This window comes from Pseudorasbora parva, chromosome 1 (assembly GCF_024679245.1).
Source record: "Pseudorasbora parva isolate DD20220531a chromosome 1, ASM2467924v1, whole genome shotgun sequence".
Lineage (NCBI taxonomy): Eukaryota > Metazoa > Chordata > Actinopteri > Cypriniformes > Gobionidae > Pseudorasbora > Pseudorasbora parva.
In genome coordinates, this window is record NC_090172.1 from 53,135,773 (window position 1) to 53,149,309 (window position 13,537).

The 13,537-nt window shown below is 37.8% G+C and overlaps 2 protein-coding genes across 6 annotated transcripts in view; both read right to left on the reverse strand.

Annotated features, from left to right (window-relative positions):
• Positions 1 to 6,779, reverse strand: part of LOC137076665 (A-kinase anchor protein 13) — a 60,417-nt gene extending 53,638 nt beyond the window's left edge. For all 4 annotated transcript variants that reach the window (XM_067445184.1, XM_067445183.1, XM_067445182.1 and 1 more), the window contains exon 1: positions 6,631 to 6,779. In XM_067445184.1, the coding sequence (XP_067301285.1) occupies positions 6,631 to 6,705 (75 nt within the window). In that variant the 5' untranslated portion in view covers positions 6,706 to 6,779. The remainder of the gene's footprint in view (positions 1 to 6,630) is intronic.
• Positions 6,780 to 12,862: 6,083 nt separating this feature from the next.
• si:dkey-172h23.2 (uncharacterized protein LOC393772 homolog) overlaps positions 12,863 to 13,537 on the reverse strand; it is a 43,334-nt gene continuing 42,659 nt past the window's right edge. For both annotated transcript variants that reach the window (XM_067445186.1, XM_067445187.1), the window contains exon 8: positions 12,863 to 12,969. In XM_067445186.1, the coding sequence (XP_067301287.1) occupies positions 12,875 to 12,969 (95 nt within the window). In that variant the 3' untranslated portion in view covers positions 12,863 to 12,874. The remainder of the gene's footprint in view (positions 12,970 to 13,537) is intronic.

The following is a 13,537-nucleotide window of genomic DNA, read 5'->3' on the forward strand; positions in this document are numbered from 1 at the left end:
CCACAATAGAAAGCCTGTATTAAAGCGACCTCCACAGCTGATGGTTATTCACTCGGCTGGAAAGCACAGTGAAAAGCTCTTTCGCCTTTGTTATAATCCAGCTACAGGGTCACACAGGTGATTCAAGATCGGACGGGGGAGAAAGATGCTAAACAAAGGATACCAAGACAAGAGGGCGGGAATACAGGAGAAAAAGGACAAATGAGAGAAATCGCTTCTGATTTGACCCAGGAGCATCTCACATTTCCATCCTGCCCAGGGACTAATTATGTTCACACACTTTGAGCTTGTCAAAAACCAAGTGGCCATGCAGAGTTTTAAAGCAATTAACAATGCACAACACTCCATTGATGAGCTGGTCCATGCCAGGACTCTGACTATCGACTGTGTGCCTCGGGGAAAAGAGTGTGTGGAGAGAACACTGCCGTCTGTTGTCCCGAGCACAGACCCTGCCTACAGACACGCACAAACACACACTCTTTGGGTTATTTGTAGCAGTTCCTATCATAGTGTGATGATATCTCACACCCACTGCCGCTGAAAAACATACTCCGATGTTAAAAAGATTATATATGAAAAGAGCTGTATTGTTGAGGCAGAGGTGACTGGTACAAAAACAGCAGAACTATAAATGAGATCTACAGTAGACAGCTTGTGGAATTGTAAAGATGCTTTTATTGGATGAATTGATGCTTTCTGGATTTTGTTTTATTTTTAGATTTGCTCACACTAAAATTAGATGCATTTGTCCTGGGGTAAAAAAAAACATGTACACTGTAAGAGCATTCGAGAAAAAAAGACAAATGAAAAATTACGCACAAAACAATTACAGCTATTTATTTACACTACCATTAAAAGTAATAGGCCCCATTCTCTTAGGCCCCATTTACACTGCATGGTTCAAGTGACCCAATTCTGATTTTTTTCCTCTCATGTGGCACAGATCGATCGGATCCTCAGATCGGATTCAGGCCTCACTCATATGTGGTAATAAATCCGATATGATTCGGATGCGTGCATTAGCGTCTGCCATGTAAGCGGTCAAATCGGATATTCCCCAGTAAATGCGAGTCGTACGTCATTGAAAAAAGGACGGAGGCGAATGATGTCAACTCAGGTGGACACAAACTGCGATCCAGTGTTGCCAAGTCCGCGGTTTTCATGCGGAATTGGGCTACTTTAACACAGTTTTGAGTTGCATTTGGACAGGTTTTGTTGTGAAAACCTGGCGACCCCGGTAAGGGCTCTCCTTTTTTTCTCCGGCTTAAGAGAGAAATGTTTTGCCGTCCTTTAAAGATGTGTGGAACAGTGCAGACAGCAAAATATTGTGCAGTCATTTTGTCTGCGTCCATTGCATATTGCGCTGTTTTACTTCCTTTCACCAGTTAAGAACGTCTTGGGCTGTTTCGCCAGTGTACAGTGTAAATGCAAATATCAGATACGGGTCGCTTTTGAAAAGATGATGTAAGCGGGTCATCAAAAAAATCGGATATAGACACCAGATCGGAATTGTGCATCAAGACCTGCAGTGTATTCTTTGATGAATAGTTTTTTTTTTTTTTTTTAAACAGCATTTATTGGAAACAGAAATCTTTTAGAGCATTATAAATGTCTTTATTATTATTTTTACTTTTTAGAAATAATACATATATAATGATTCAATGTTAAAGTTTGAAATGAGCAGTTGACTGCAAACATCTAAACTGATTTAAGTCAGTTAGACCAAAAAAAGATTTAGATTTGAGTGAAACATGGCAAAAGTAACCCATCGCTTTTCATTAGACATAACAGATAAATATAAAATCCAATGCAGGCACATGCAGTATGTACAGTAGCTGTGAGTTTGTCTCAAATAGCAACTTAGTGAATGAATAGAACGTAAACATTTGCATCTCGAACTGCCACAGTGCTGTATGTAGACAAATGAACATAGCATTCAAATATACAAGATAAAGGGGGACTTCACTCAACTTCCGATAATATACGTCTATAACCTTTAAAAAAAAAACTAAAAGTTATTTATTGGCATTGATGGTTTCATGAAGAATCTTTAACATCCATGGAAATTTTCCATTCCACAAATTGTTGTTTATAGGGTTAGAATTGTAAAATGTTCTTCACACACACACACACACACACACACACACACACACACACACACACACACACACACACACACACACACACACACACACACACACACACACACACACACGGCCCTATTTTAACGATCTGAAACGCAAGTGTCAAAGCGCGAAGCGCAAGTAACTTGGGCGGGTCTCGGCGCTGTTGCTATTTTCCCAGCGGGATAAATGGCTCTTGCGCCCGGCGCAAATCTAAAATGGGTTGGTCTGAAGTAGCTTCATTATTCATAGGTGTGGTTTGGGCATAACGTGAATAAACCAATCAGAGCGGCATCCAACATTCCCTTTAAAAGCAGCTGCGCAAGTTCCATTATGGATTGCTATTATCATGCCGTATTTACCAGGCGCACGCCAGGAGCGGTTCACAGCCGAGGAGACTGATGTTCTTGTAAGAGCAGTGAAAGACAGAAGTTGTGTTGAATGGGGATGGGAGAAACCCACCCAAAATAGCGTCGGTTAAACAGGCGTCGGTTAAACAGTTTTTCAGTCGATTTTTTTTGTCTTGACGGACAAACCAATTTGGCAGATGTCCTTGTATACATAAATGTCTTGCCACTATTGGGCAAGCAGGTCTGATCCTTAATTACTACAATTAGCCTGAATAATTTGTAAGCTAGATTTATGCCTATTTTTTCATATCTTTGTGGCACACCACAATGATTTCCGCCATCTCATGGGTTAATATTTTTTTTTAGTGTAACAATTTATGATTTGCAAAAATAACTGTTGCATCTGTGTAGATTACATGAGCAAAGTGTATGCGCGTTGTGCACGCTATACATTATGGTCAAGCATGCGCCCTTAAAATAGCATAATGAACAACGCGCCACTGACTTTAAACTACGTTTTTTCTGGTCAGTGGCGCAATTGTTTAATGGAACAGCAAAATAGCACCAGGGATTGTTTGCGCAGGAACACGCCGGAACCACCCAGGGAGCGCAAGTTCATTCACTAGTATAACGACGTGCTTCTGTGGAGGGAAAAGATCGCTTTGCACGGGTGCAAAATAGGAATGACACATGCGTCGGTGTACAAAGTCAATTGCGCTGGGTGCAAGATAGGGCCCAAAATTGTTATTTTAAAAACGAATCACTGAAAGGTTTTTTGGGAAACCTTCTCTGGAATTGCTCACTGTAACAACCCCCTATTAGGACTTTGATATTCAAAAATGAATGGAAGTGTATTCGTAAAGTTGCCATTAATTTCAATTTACTCAGGTCAAAATGCACTTTCTAAAAAATGAGCTTGAATCAATAAGTAACGACAAACCTGAAGAGCTATGGCACAGCAGTTGGCACATATGCTCCTGACATGTTGACAGTGTTGGGGTGTAACTAGTTGTAGCTAGATTACTTAATCAAATTACAAAAATGCCACTGTAATCAGTTACAGTTACAGAGAAAAATGTGTAATTAAATTACAGTATCTTATGAAAATATTAATGATTACAATACTTCTGAATATTTCCTGTAAAAATCTAGGATATATTGAATAATATAAACTTTTGATGTGCCCAAGGCCTCCAGCCATCTAAAGGCCGTTTAGTAAAGCAATGCAATTCAGACGCTTTTGATTGGTTCTTGTTTGAATTTGCAGCGCACCACGTCTGCCAATTACATCACTCCACATTGCCGCTGAAAGATTTGCCACCATGGCGAGCGACAAAAATGCATTCCAGTGCTGGAAATTTAGAAAAGTAATCAAATGTATTCAGTTACATTACTTTAATAAAGTAATCGAAATAGTTACACTACTACATTTTAAATAGGGTAACTTGTAATCTGTAACCTATTACATTTCCAAAGTAATCTTCCCGACACTGCACGTTAAGCTGTGGTGCTCATGCAGGCATTGCAGGTTTGAGGCATTTCCTCCTCCGGTCTGATAACGCAGAAAAAACGCATGGTAATCAAACTGAAAACTGCATTCTTAACTACATGTCAAACCCTATATTATATGATGCTCTGAAAACACATATCTGCAGTTTCAAACCACTCTCCAAAACACAGACCCAAACTCTGCCTACTCAGAGCCAAACATGGCCCAATGTCCCTTTCCAGAATCTGGCACCGCTGCCGTTCTCACTGCATATTTGCGGCGCTAGGGGAGAAACCAAAAAGGCAGTGCCAGCAGACTCTGTTGAACCCAGAGCATTCAGAAGTGTACCCAATAAACACACATCTGGTTTGAAAATGGACAGAATGTGCGCTGGCTTTCGATGCATGCAGAGGGAACAAAAGCCGTGATACAAAAGCAATGCTTTTGGGAATACATTTATAGCATGATAAGAGCATGCTAATCAGTAAGTGGGATATTTTGAATCAAATTTTTGTGCATGATGTATTTTGCTATCTTCCTACAGGACCATTTTTGTTCCCAAGATCCTTGTCTTAAATCCGTGCAAAGCTCCGAAGTTTGTGCTGATTGTAAAGATGGTGATTTTTAGTTGCAGTACAGCGCTATGAAGTCACTTGGCCGCCGGCCCGTTTCCATCATTCTCTCCAGGCTAAGAGCCAAAGGAAACCGTTAGGATTTGAGCAGCGGCTCCCAGACTGTCACCAAACTGAGCCGCCCCTTCGACTCACGCAGTTCTTGACCTCCACATGTATGCGCAAACACACACACACACACACACTCAGGCACAAACTCCATTTACAGTCAAAACATTGTATCTGAGCTTTCCCAGAGCCACTGCTCCAATCCAACAGCCATCCAGTCTTTAGGAGTCATTAAGAACGGAAGGCTCTTAAATCCATCTAGAGAAATGTACTGAATCAAATGTGCTAGACTGTAGGCATTATGGAACAGCATTCGCAAACTATTTTACTTCTGAAATACAATACGGTTCAAAAGTTTAGTGGTCAGTACGATTTTTTTAGAAGAACTAATACTTGGGTCAATGCATTAAACTGATCAAAAGAGACAAAAACTAACAATTTTACACAAGAAAAAATATATTTTGAACTGTCTATTCATCAAAAAAATCTTAAGTATCATAGTTTACACAAATGTATTATGCAGCATGACCATTTTCAACGTTGATAAGGATAATAAATGTTTCTTAAGCAGCAAATCAGCATATTAGAACAATTTCTGAACGATCATGTGACTTAAGACTGGAGGAATGACGCTGGAAAAAAAATTCAGCTTTGCCTCAAGGGAATAATTATTATTTTTTTATAAATTCAAATAGAAAATGGTTATTTTAAATGGTAATAATATATCAATATTACAGTTTTCACTGTATTTTCAGCCTTGGTAAGCATAAGAGACTTCTTTAAAACATTACATGAAAACATAAAAAAAATATGACCTACTCTAAACATTTGAATAGTGGTGTATGAATGAAAAAACATATTCAATGAGACCTGTATCAATCAGGGATTGACTTGATTTTGGAAAGTAGACTATGACAAAAGAGTCAAGACATATGTTCACACTTCTTTGATATAATGTGTGATGATGAATCATTTACAGTAAAAAAAAAAAAAAAAAAAAAATTCTGTTTAGGCTGACTTGCATGCGTTGAATCAGCTGTACTGAATCAAATGACTCAGAAAATGAGTCATGAATTGCCATGTGTGAGATCAGTTAAATTTGAGATGCACAAAAGCTTTATGCCAATAACACTGAACACAAACGGTTCAATAGTTTATTGAGAGCTTAAGGATTTGAGGCTGTAAAAGAAATGACATCTGTGCTAATGGCTGTAAAGACAGTTCAAGCCGCACGTCTTCACTGCACAATCAAACTGGCAGATCAGTGCTTCGGGGTATTTGTCTGTTGAACCACATTAAACAGCTGAAAACAAGCCACACCTTGGGCACACACACACACACACACACACACACACACACACACACACACACACACACACACACACACACACACACACACACACACACACACACACACACTTCAGACTGAATGACATGATGTGTGAATGCCAGATGTCTCAACCAAATCAACACATAAGACATGACACTGTTTGGGTTCTCAGAAAGAACAGCTGACTGCAGAGATTCCTGAATGGGACGCCAGAAAACATGTCTATCACATTTGGCAAGAACAGACGCTTTCTATGAGCAGAAATTTAACACTGCACGTTATGTTCTTTAAGGTTAGTTTAAGGTTATTACCCAGTTATGGCAAATACTATAATAAATACATAGTATGTACATGGGGAACAGGACTGTGCAATAAAGTGCTACCCAAGTTATTACACACATTTTAACAGCATTATGTAGAATAGAAAAACTTTTTTGCCATTTTATGCTATTCACCAAACGTACAACTACTGATATACTCCATTAAAATATATGTGTTAAGCATTGTAATGTTTGCTACTGATTTAAAAACAAGTTTAAAAAACAGGAAAAAAAAGAAAAAAAAAGACAAGTCTTGTGCTGGACGTCAAGTCTAAATCCTGCAGTTCATAAAGTCCCAATGCATCAGCAGTGAATGTCAACATTTCAGATCTCCTTACCTTGATTAAAACTACATCCACAGTTCTCTCTCCTTTGGCACACAAACTATACCTCCGCTTGTATCGTTCGTACATCTTTCCAACACGCACAAAGAAAAACTGTGACACTGAACAAAGCTTATTTCCCACATGAGGTCCTGACAGGCACAATCTCCATGGCTGAAGCGTTTGGAAAAATGAGACGGTCCTAATCTTTCACATCTGTGTGAAGGGCCGGCCCCTTTCCCTCGCTCATCCCCCACTCCACTCTTCTCCCTCCCTCTCCTTCTCTCTCACACACAGTTGCATATGCAAACAGTCTCTTTTCCTCTTTCTTTGAGCCTGCCACACCATCCCAACTCAATCGGCTCTCTCACACACATCTGCACATGGGTCATTTCTGCTATGCAGTGCATTTTCCCCACATTTTAATATATTGGATAAAATATATTCACAATTTATACAGTTTGGTTCACAAAAAAATAAACAGAAATTAAAACTCATTATCTTGAGGAAATAATCTTGTCATGCAGCACCTAAAAAAAAACATTAATTTTTTTTTTAAACAAAACTAATCTTTCTCTAATTAAAATGCTTTCCTGATATTATTTAAAATAAGATGAATCACCGATCAGGTGTAACATTATGACCACTGACAGGTGAAGTAAATAACAGATTATATTTACTTATAGGTGAAGTAAATAACCCGATTCATCACAGCAGCTGTTGGGTGGGATATTAGGTAGCAAGTGAACATTTTGTCCTCAAAGTTGATGTGTTAGAAGCAGGAAAATGGGCAAGCGCAAGACTTTAAGCGAGTTTGACAAGGGCCAAATTGTGATAGCTAGACGACCGGGTCAGAGCTTCTCCAAAATTGCAGCTCTTGTGGGTTGTTCCCGGTCTGCAGTGGTCAGTATCTATCAAAAGTTGTCCAAGGAAGAAACAGTGGTGAACCGGCAACAGGGTCATGGCTCATTGATGCACGTGGGGAGGAAAGGCTGGCAGGTGTGGTCCAATCAAACAGACGAGCTACAGTACCTCAAGAAGTTAATGCTGGTTCTGATAGAAAAGTGTCAGAATACACAGTGCATCGCAGTTTGTTGCGTATGGGGCTGCGTAGCCGCAGACCAGTTGACCCCTGTCCACCGCTGAAAATGCCAACAGTGGGCACGTGAGCATCAGAACTGGACCACGGTGCAATGGAAGGTGGCCTGATCTGATGAATCACGTTTTCTTTACATCACTTGGATGGCCAGGTGTGTCGCTTACCTGGGGAACACATGGCAACAGGATGCACTATGGGAGGTAGGCAAGTCGGTGGAAAACTTCTGCTGGGAAACCTTGGGTCCTGCCATCCATGCCACACCATCCTGCCACACTTTCACGGAAAGGGTATTCCCTGGTGGCTGAGGCCTCTTTCAGCAGGATAATGCACCCGCCCACAAAGCAAAAATGGTTCAGGACTGGTTTGAGGAGCACAACGAGTTTGTTGACTTCTCCTTTCCCCAGATTTTAATCCAAACATCCATGGGATATGCTGAACAAACAAATCCGGTCCAAGGAGGCCCTGCCTTGCAATTTACAGGACATAAAGGATCTGCTGCTAACATCTTGGCACCATATATATGTGTGTGTGTGTGTGTGTGTGTGTGTGTGTGTGTGTGTGTGTGTTTATTATATATATATATATATATATATATATATATATATATATATATATATATATCAATAAATTATATAAACACATAATATTTATATAATTTAATTTATTAAATTATATAACGTGTTTATACATTTTAAAATATATATATATATATATATATATATATATATATATATATATATATATATATATATATATATATATATATATATATATATATATATATATAAGCATTAAAATAGCAATAAACTAAAATTATAATGAAAACTTGAAAACATTAAAAAATAAAAAAAAATAAAAAAACATTTATCAACTTCCCCTGCTCTTAGTTTTGTAATATCCTAAACCTAACAAAAGCCAGTTCCTTGATGATATCATCCTCCAGGAAGTGACATCATTTGGCTGGGAAAACAGTGCTAGTACCAGCAAATATTAGAAAGAGATTTTAGGAATTCTAGTGGTATTAGTTGTTTTATTTAACCAAACAAAAAAAATTAAATAAAAATAAATTAACAAGCAAGTTAACTGTCAATCCCTCAGTTAGCAAATAGTTAAAGGGTTACTTCAGCGATTAGCAAATGGCTTTGTATCAGTAGAAACCCTGGAGTATATTCAAATGATTGTGCTTTCCCCCCCTCATATTCCCCTGAGACAAGAGATTTATGCATTTTATTTCTGTAAAAAATCCTCCTATGATGCAAATTGACGATATTTGCATCATAGGAGGAATGTTTGGCCAAAGGCTAAAGACTACAGCCAGCAGAGGGAGCCATTTCCGCACGCTTTGAACCCGCGCATGGGGGATGGACATCTCACTCAGAGCTCAGCTCGCAGCTACAGGCACTCATTTAAACGGAGCTATGGTGAGCAATCTAAGTCTTTTAACTTCTCAAATTAATTTCTATGAAAGTTAAGCTTGCAAAGGAATGAACTGAAACGTGCCAGACTGAACTCGCGTTGTGAATGTATGCCCCGAGTGTAGTCGCGATTACCTCAGCTCTCATCAGCTCATTTTTTTCACTCCTGCAGTTAGTGCTCAGTGCTGTGACACTCGTGCGGTGACTCACTCATTATATTGAACAGACACGTTCAGTTTTTAATTGTAGTGTCTTCTCCAACTCAGTCACAGTAATCAAGTTGGTGGCTTTGGGAATGGCCTCACAGGGCAGCGAAGCATTCTGGGAATTGTAGTCTTTCATCCCCTTGAGACAAAAATACATTTTTTGTCTTTTCTCAGTCTAGAAGGCACCAAATTAAAAATTAATTTCACATTTCTACTACATTGATGACCCAGTTTAAATACAGATTCATCTTCCCAGCGCTGAAGTACCCCATTAACTTTTGCTCTTTATTTTTTTTTAATCCTGTTAATTGTCTTGTCATTGTGTAAATTATACAGCATAATGCTCAGTATGTTCTGGTATCTTAGCTTGACCAGAGCATACTTCTGATATACCTTTTTATAGAAATACTTCCTTATTATAATTTTTACCAAGTAAAAAAAAAAAATACTGCAGAACAAAAATGACCCGCATAGTCTTTCTCGGTCACAGTTCTCCTTGCTTCTCCGAGTCAAATGTGTTCAGTCCCTGAAGGAAAGTCTGTCCGGTGGGATACACTGATAACAGCCCTGATGCCTTTCTGATTGACACCACCATTGAAACGTGGTCAAAGCTTCTCAGTGTTTAGCGCACCATGTATATACACAATACCAAACACACCCTCTGCCCAGAGGAAACGAGGCAGAGCAACACCTACTAGTGATTTCTTCCATCTGCTCATGATCTCCAGAGGTGAAATAAGCAGAAACCATGGCTCCGTGTGTTGCCAGGATGGGGCTGGTTATAATTAGCAGGAAAAGGCCTTCAGCACTTGTGGTTCACATAAAAGGGTAACCCCAGCCCCCCATTCCCCAAAACAGTTATAAAGAAACCTGTGGATGAACAGCTGGCCCAGAGGTCACAACATAAAACTGTCAACATCCAACAGGAGAACGAATGATCAACCCAAACAACAGCTTTTTTTCATCGAACCACAGCACAGCGTTACTTTTTGTCAACTGTTTTTTTAAACACACACTATATTTTTCACCCATTTATTGTAAGCATTCAAAAGGTTGAGGTTATTAAGAAATAAAATAAATTACTTTTATTCAGCAAGGACACATTCAACTGATCAAAAGTGATCGTAAATGTCACAACATCTCCATTTTAAAAAACTTTAATTTTCTATTCATCAAAGCATCCAGAAATAAAAATGTATCACAGTTTCCACAAAAATATTAATCAGCACATTTCCGACACTGATAGTAATATGAAATGGTATTGCCATCCTTGTGGGGACATTTTGTCCCAATAAGAGATCCTCAAATAGTGAACAACGCTCTGGTTCCCAGCCCTGGCTTGGTTCCAACTGGACCGTAACACGACAACGATAGCACCTTTTAGACATTTCCACAGTTTTAAGTGAGTAGTGCATCAAAACAACTGAGTGCTACTCACTACAAGTGCTTAAAATTGTTTATGTTAATGATCTTTTGGCTCTGTATCCCTTTTATTGACATTATATATATATATATATATATATATATATATATATATATATATATATATATATATATATATATATAGCTAAAATAATACATAATTTTTCTGTTCTGATCACCTTTCTAATCACCTTTCTGTTCTGTGATCATCGCTTCTCTCTCCTGCTAAAGACTTAAAGGCATCATATTAAGAGTGGTCATTTTTACAACAGTAGCAGAAAAATGGAGCAGCAAAGTAGATTAATACTTTCATTAACACACTGCAGAAAATGGGAATGCAGCAATATATATATATATATATTATTATATATTTTTTTATATGTATATTATATCTGTCATATAATATACTCATCTTTGTTGACTATTTTAGGATTATTTTTGTTTTACAAAGTACTAAGGCTGCTCAGACGGTAATGTATAACTATTCCAAAAGTATTGTCCGGACCCCCTCTCCCTCTCCCTCACTCACTCACTCACTCACTCACTCACTCACTCACTCACTCACTCACTCACTCACTCACTCACTCACTCACTCACTCACTCACTCACTCACTCACTCACTCACTCACTCACTCACTCACTCACTCACTCACTCACTCTCTCACTCTCTCACACACACACACACACACACACACACACACACACACACACACACACACACACACACACACACACACACACACACACACACACACACACACCTCTACTCTGTTACAGTCCTCTAATTTGAACAATCACAATATAAACAAATACACACATTGCTTCTGGACTTCACGCCTCAGTGCTACCACATCTTGTATTTCTGTGACCACAGACACAAAAACAACTCTTTTACATTGAATAACAGCAGCACAATCATGTTGTGAATGCAGCCCTTTAGAGTCAAAAATGATGTCACCTGGCAGAGAGTCTGTTCAAAAGTTTGGGGTCATTCAATTTAAAATGTTTAGATTTGGAAATCTTTTTGAAACAAGTTTATGAACACCAAGGCTGCATTTTTTTAATCAAAAAGTGAAAATAGCTATACTGTAAAATATTATATTCTATTTGAATGTTTTAAAATGCTGTAAATGTTCAGCATCATTACTCCAGTCTTTAGTGTTACATGATCCTTCAGAAATCATTCTAATATGATGATTTGCTGCTCAAGAAACATTTATTATTATTATCTTCATCATCAATGTTGAAAACTTAATTTAAGCTCAAAATAAAGCTTTTTTGTTGTTGTACGTTTCTTTGTTTTTGTCACTTGGTTATATAAAAAGATGAACTAAATTGATCCAATTTTAAATTATCTTACTGACCCCAATGCTTTCAACATTTCTGTTCAAAATGTTTTATTTCTGTATAAATTTGTATTTCTGTATGTGTATTTCTGTAAAAAAAAAAAAAAAAAAAATCTGTTCTTTAATCTGCATTGGCTATATATTATATATATATATATATATATATATATATATATATATATATATATATATATATATATATATATATATATATATATATATATACACACACCAAGATGTTACTGCTGGATATTATACAGATGTTCATAATAATTCTCAGATCTTTATGTAACAAGTAAGTCCAAAGATGAAAGTGGAGGACCACATCTGTTATCGGTTATACATGGGCCAGACACCACGGGGACCCGACCAAAATGCAGCCGAGTAACAGGACATTATGTTTTGTTTTTGATGGAAATATCGCCCCCGTTTGGAGCTTGGTGATCAAAATTATTTACTTCAAAGCAACTGTAAATACTGAGCACTTGCTGGATGTTAGGATCTTTCTGAAGGTATCATAACAAAAAAGTACGAGCCTATTATTATTTGTTTTTTAAAGGTTTGACTTGTCGTGTAGGGTCTAGCATCATAAAATAACCATCAACATAAAACAAAGAATTGACAGGATAAAAAAGAAAGAATTGACAGCCTTAGTATTTTAGCAACCCAACTATCATGGGATGTAATTTAGTCATGTCACAACATACACCTACAGCATACGTCACAATTTAAGTGTAGTAAATTAAATATATAGTCTAAAAACATTATATTTTAAGTACTAACCAGTGGTGCATTTTTTTTGTCCATGATATCAGGCCACATCGTCTTCTGAAAGTCCATCTGATCCTCCAAATGGGAAACTGATTCTGTGAGAGAACATTCAGTTTTTACAATAACTTTAATAAGTCAGATTTTAATTAACAAATGTAAAAGAAGAAATATTACAAAGGAAAGAAAAAAAACATAATTGATAACGGACTTTTAAAAAACAACCAAGTGTTAGTTCACTCAAGAACAGAAAACATGAGTCACTTTTATTAAGTGATAATGAACTAAAAAACTAAATGTCCTGCACTTGTGGGTACTTGTTGGTATAACCAAACAGGGATATTTCTGGAAATTATAAGTCTGGCTATTTCAGTTCAGTTACGTAACTCTGCAAAGATAACAATACCCTTTAAAAACATGGGTGTACCAATGTACTTTTTCGGTCACTGTGAGAACTGAGAAAAAGGGTCAGGAAATGGATGCTGACCTCGTCTTGTAACTTCCCTGCCCTGGACATCCCATAATGACATCACCTGTTGCCAAGCTACATTTTGTTATGTACATATATCCCGATGAATACACCCTGTTCTCTCAGGCGTGTGCGTGATGGAGACGCACAGACTACTTACAATTATTCTGCTGGATCTGAAAGGTATAATTACTTAA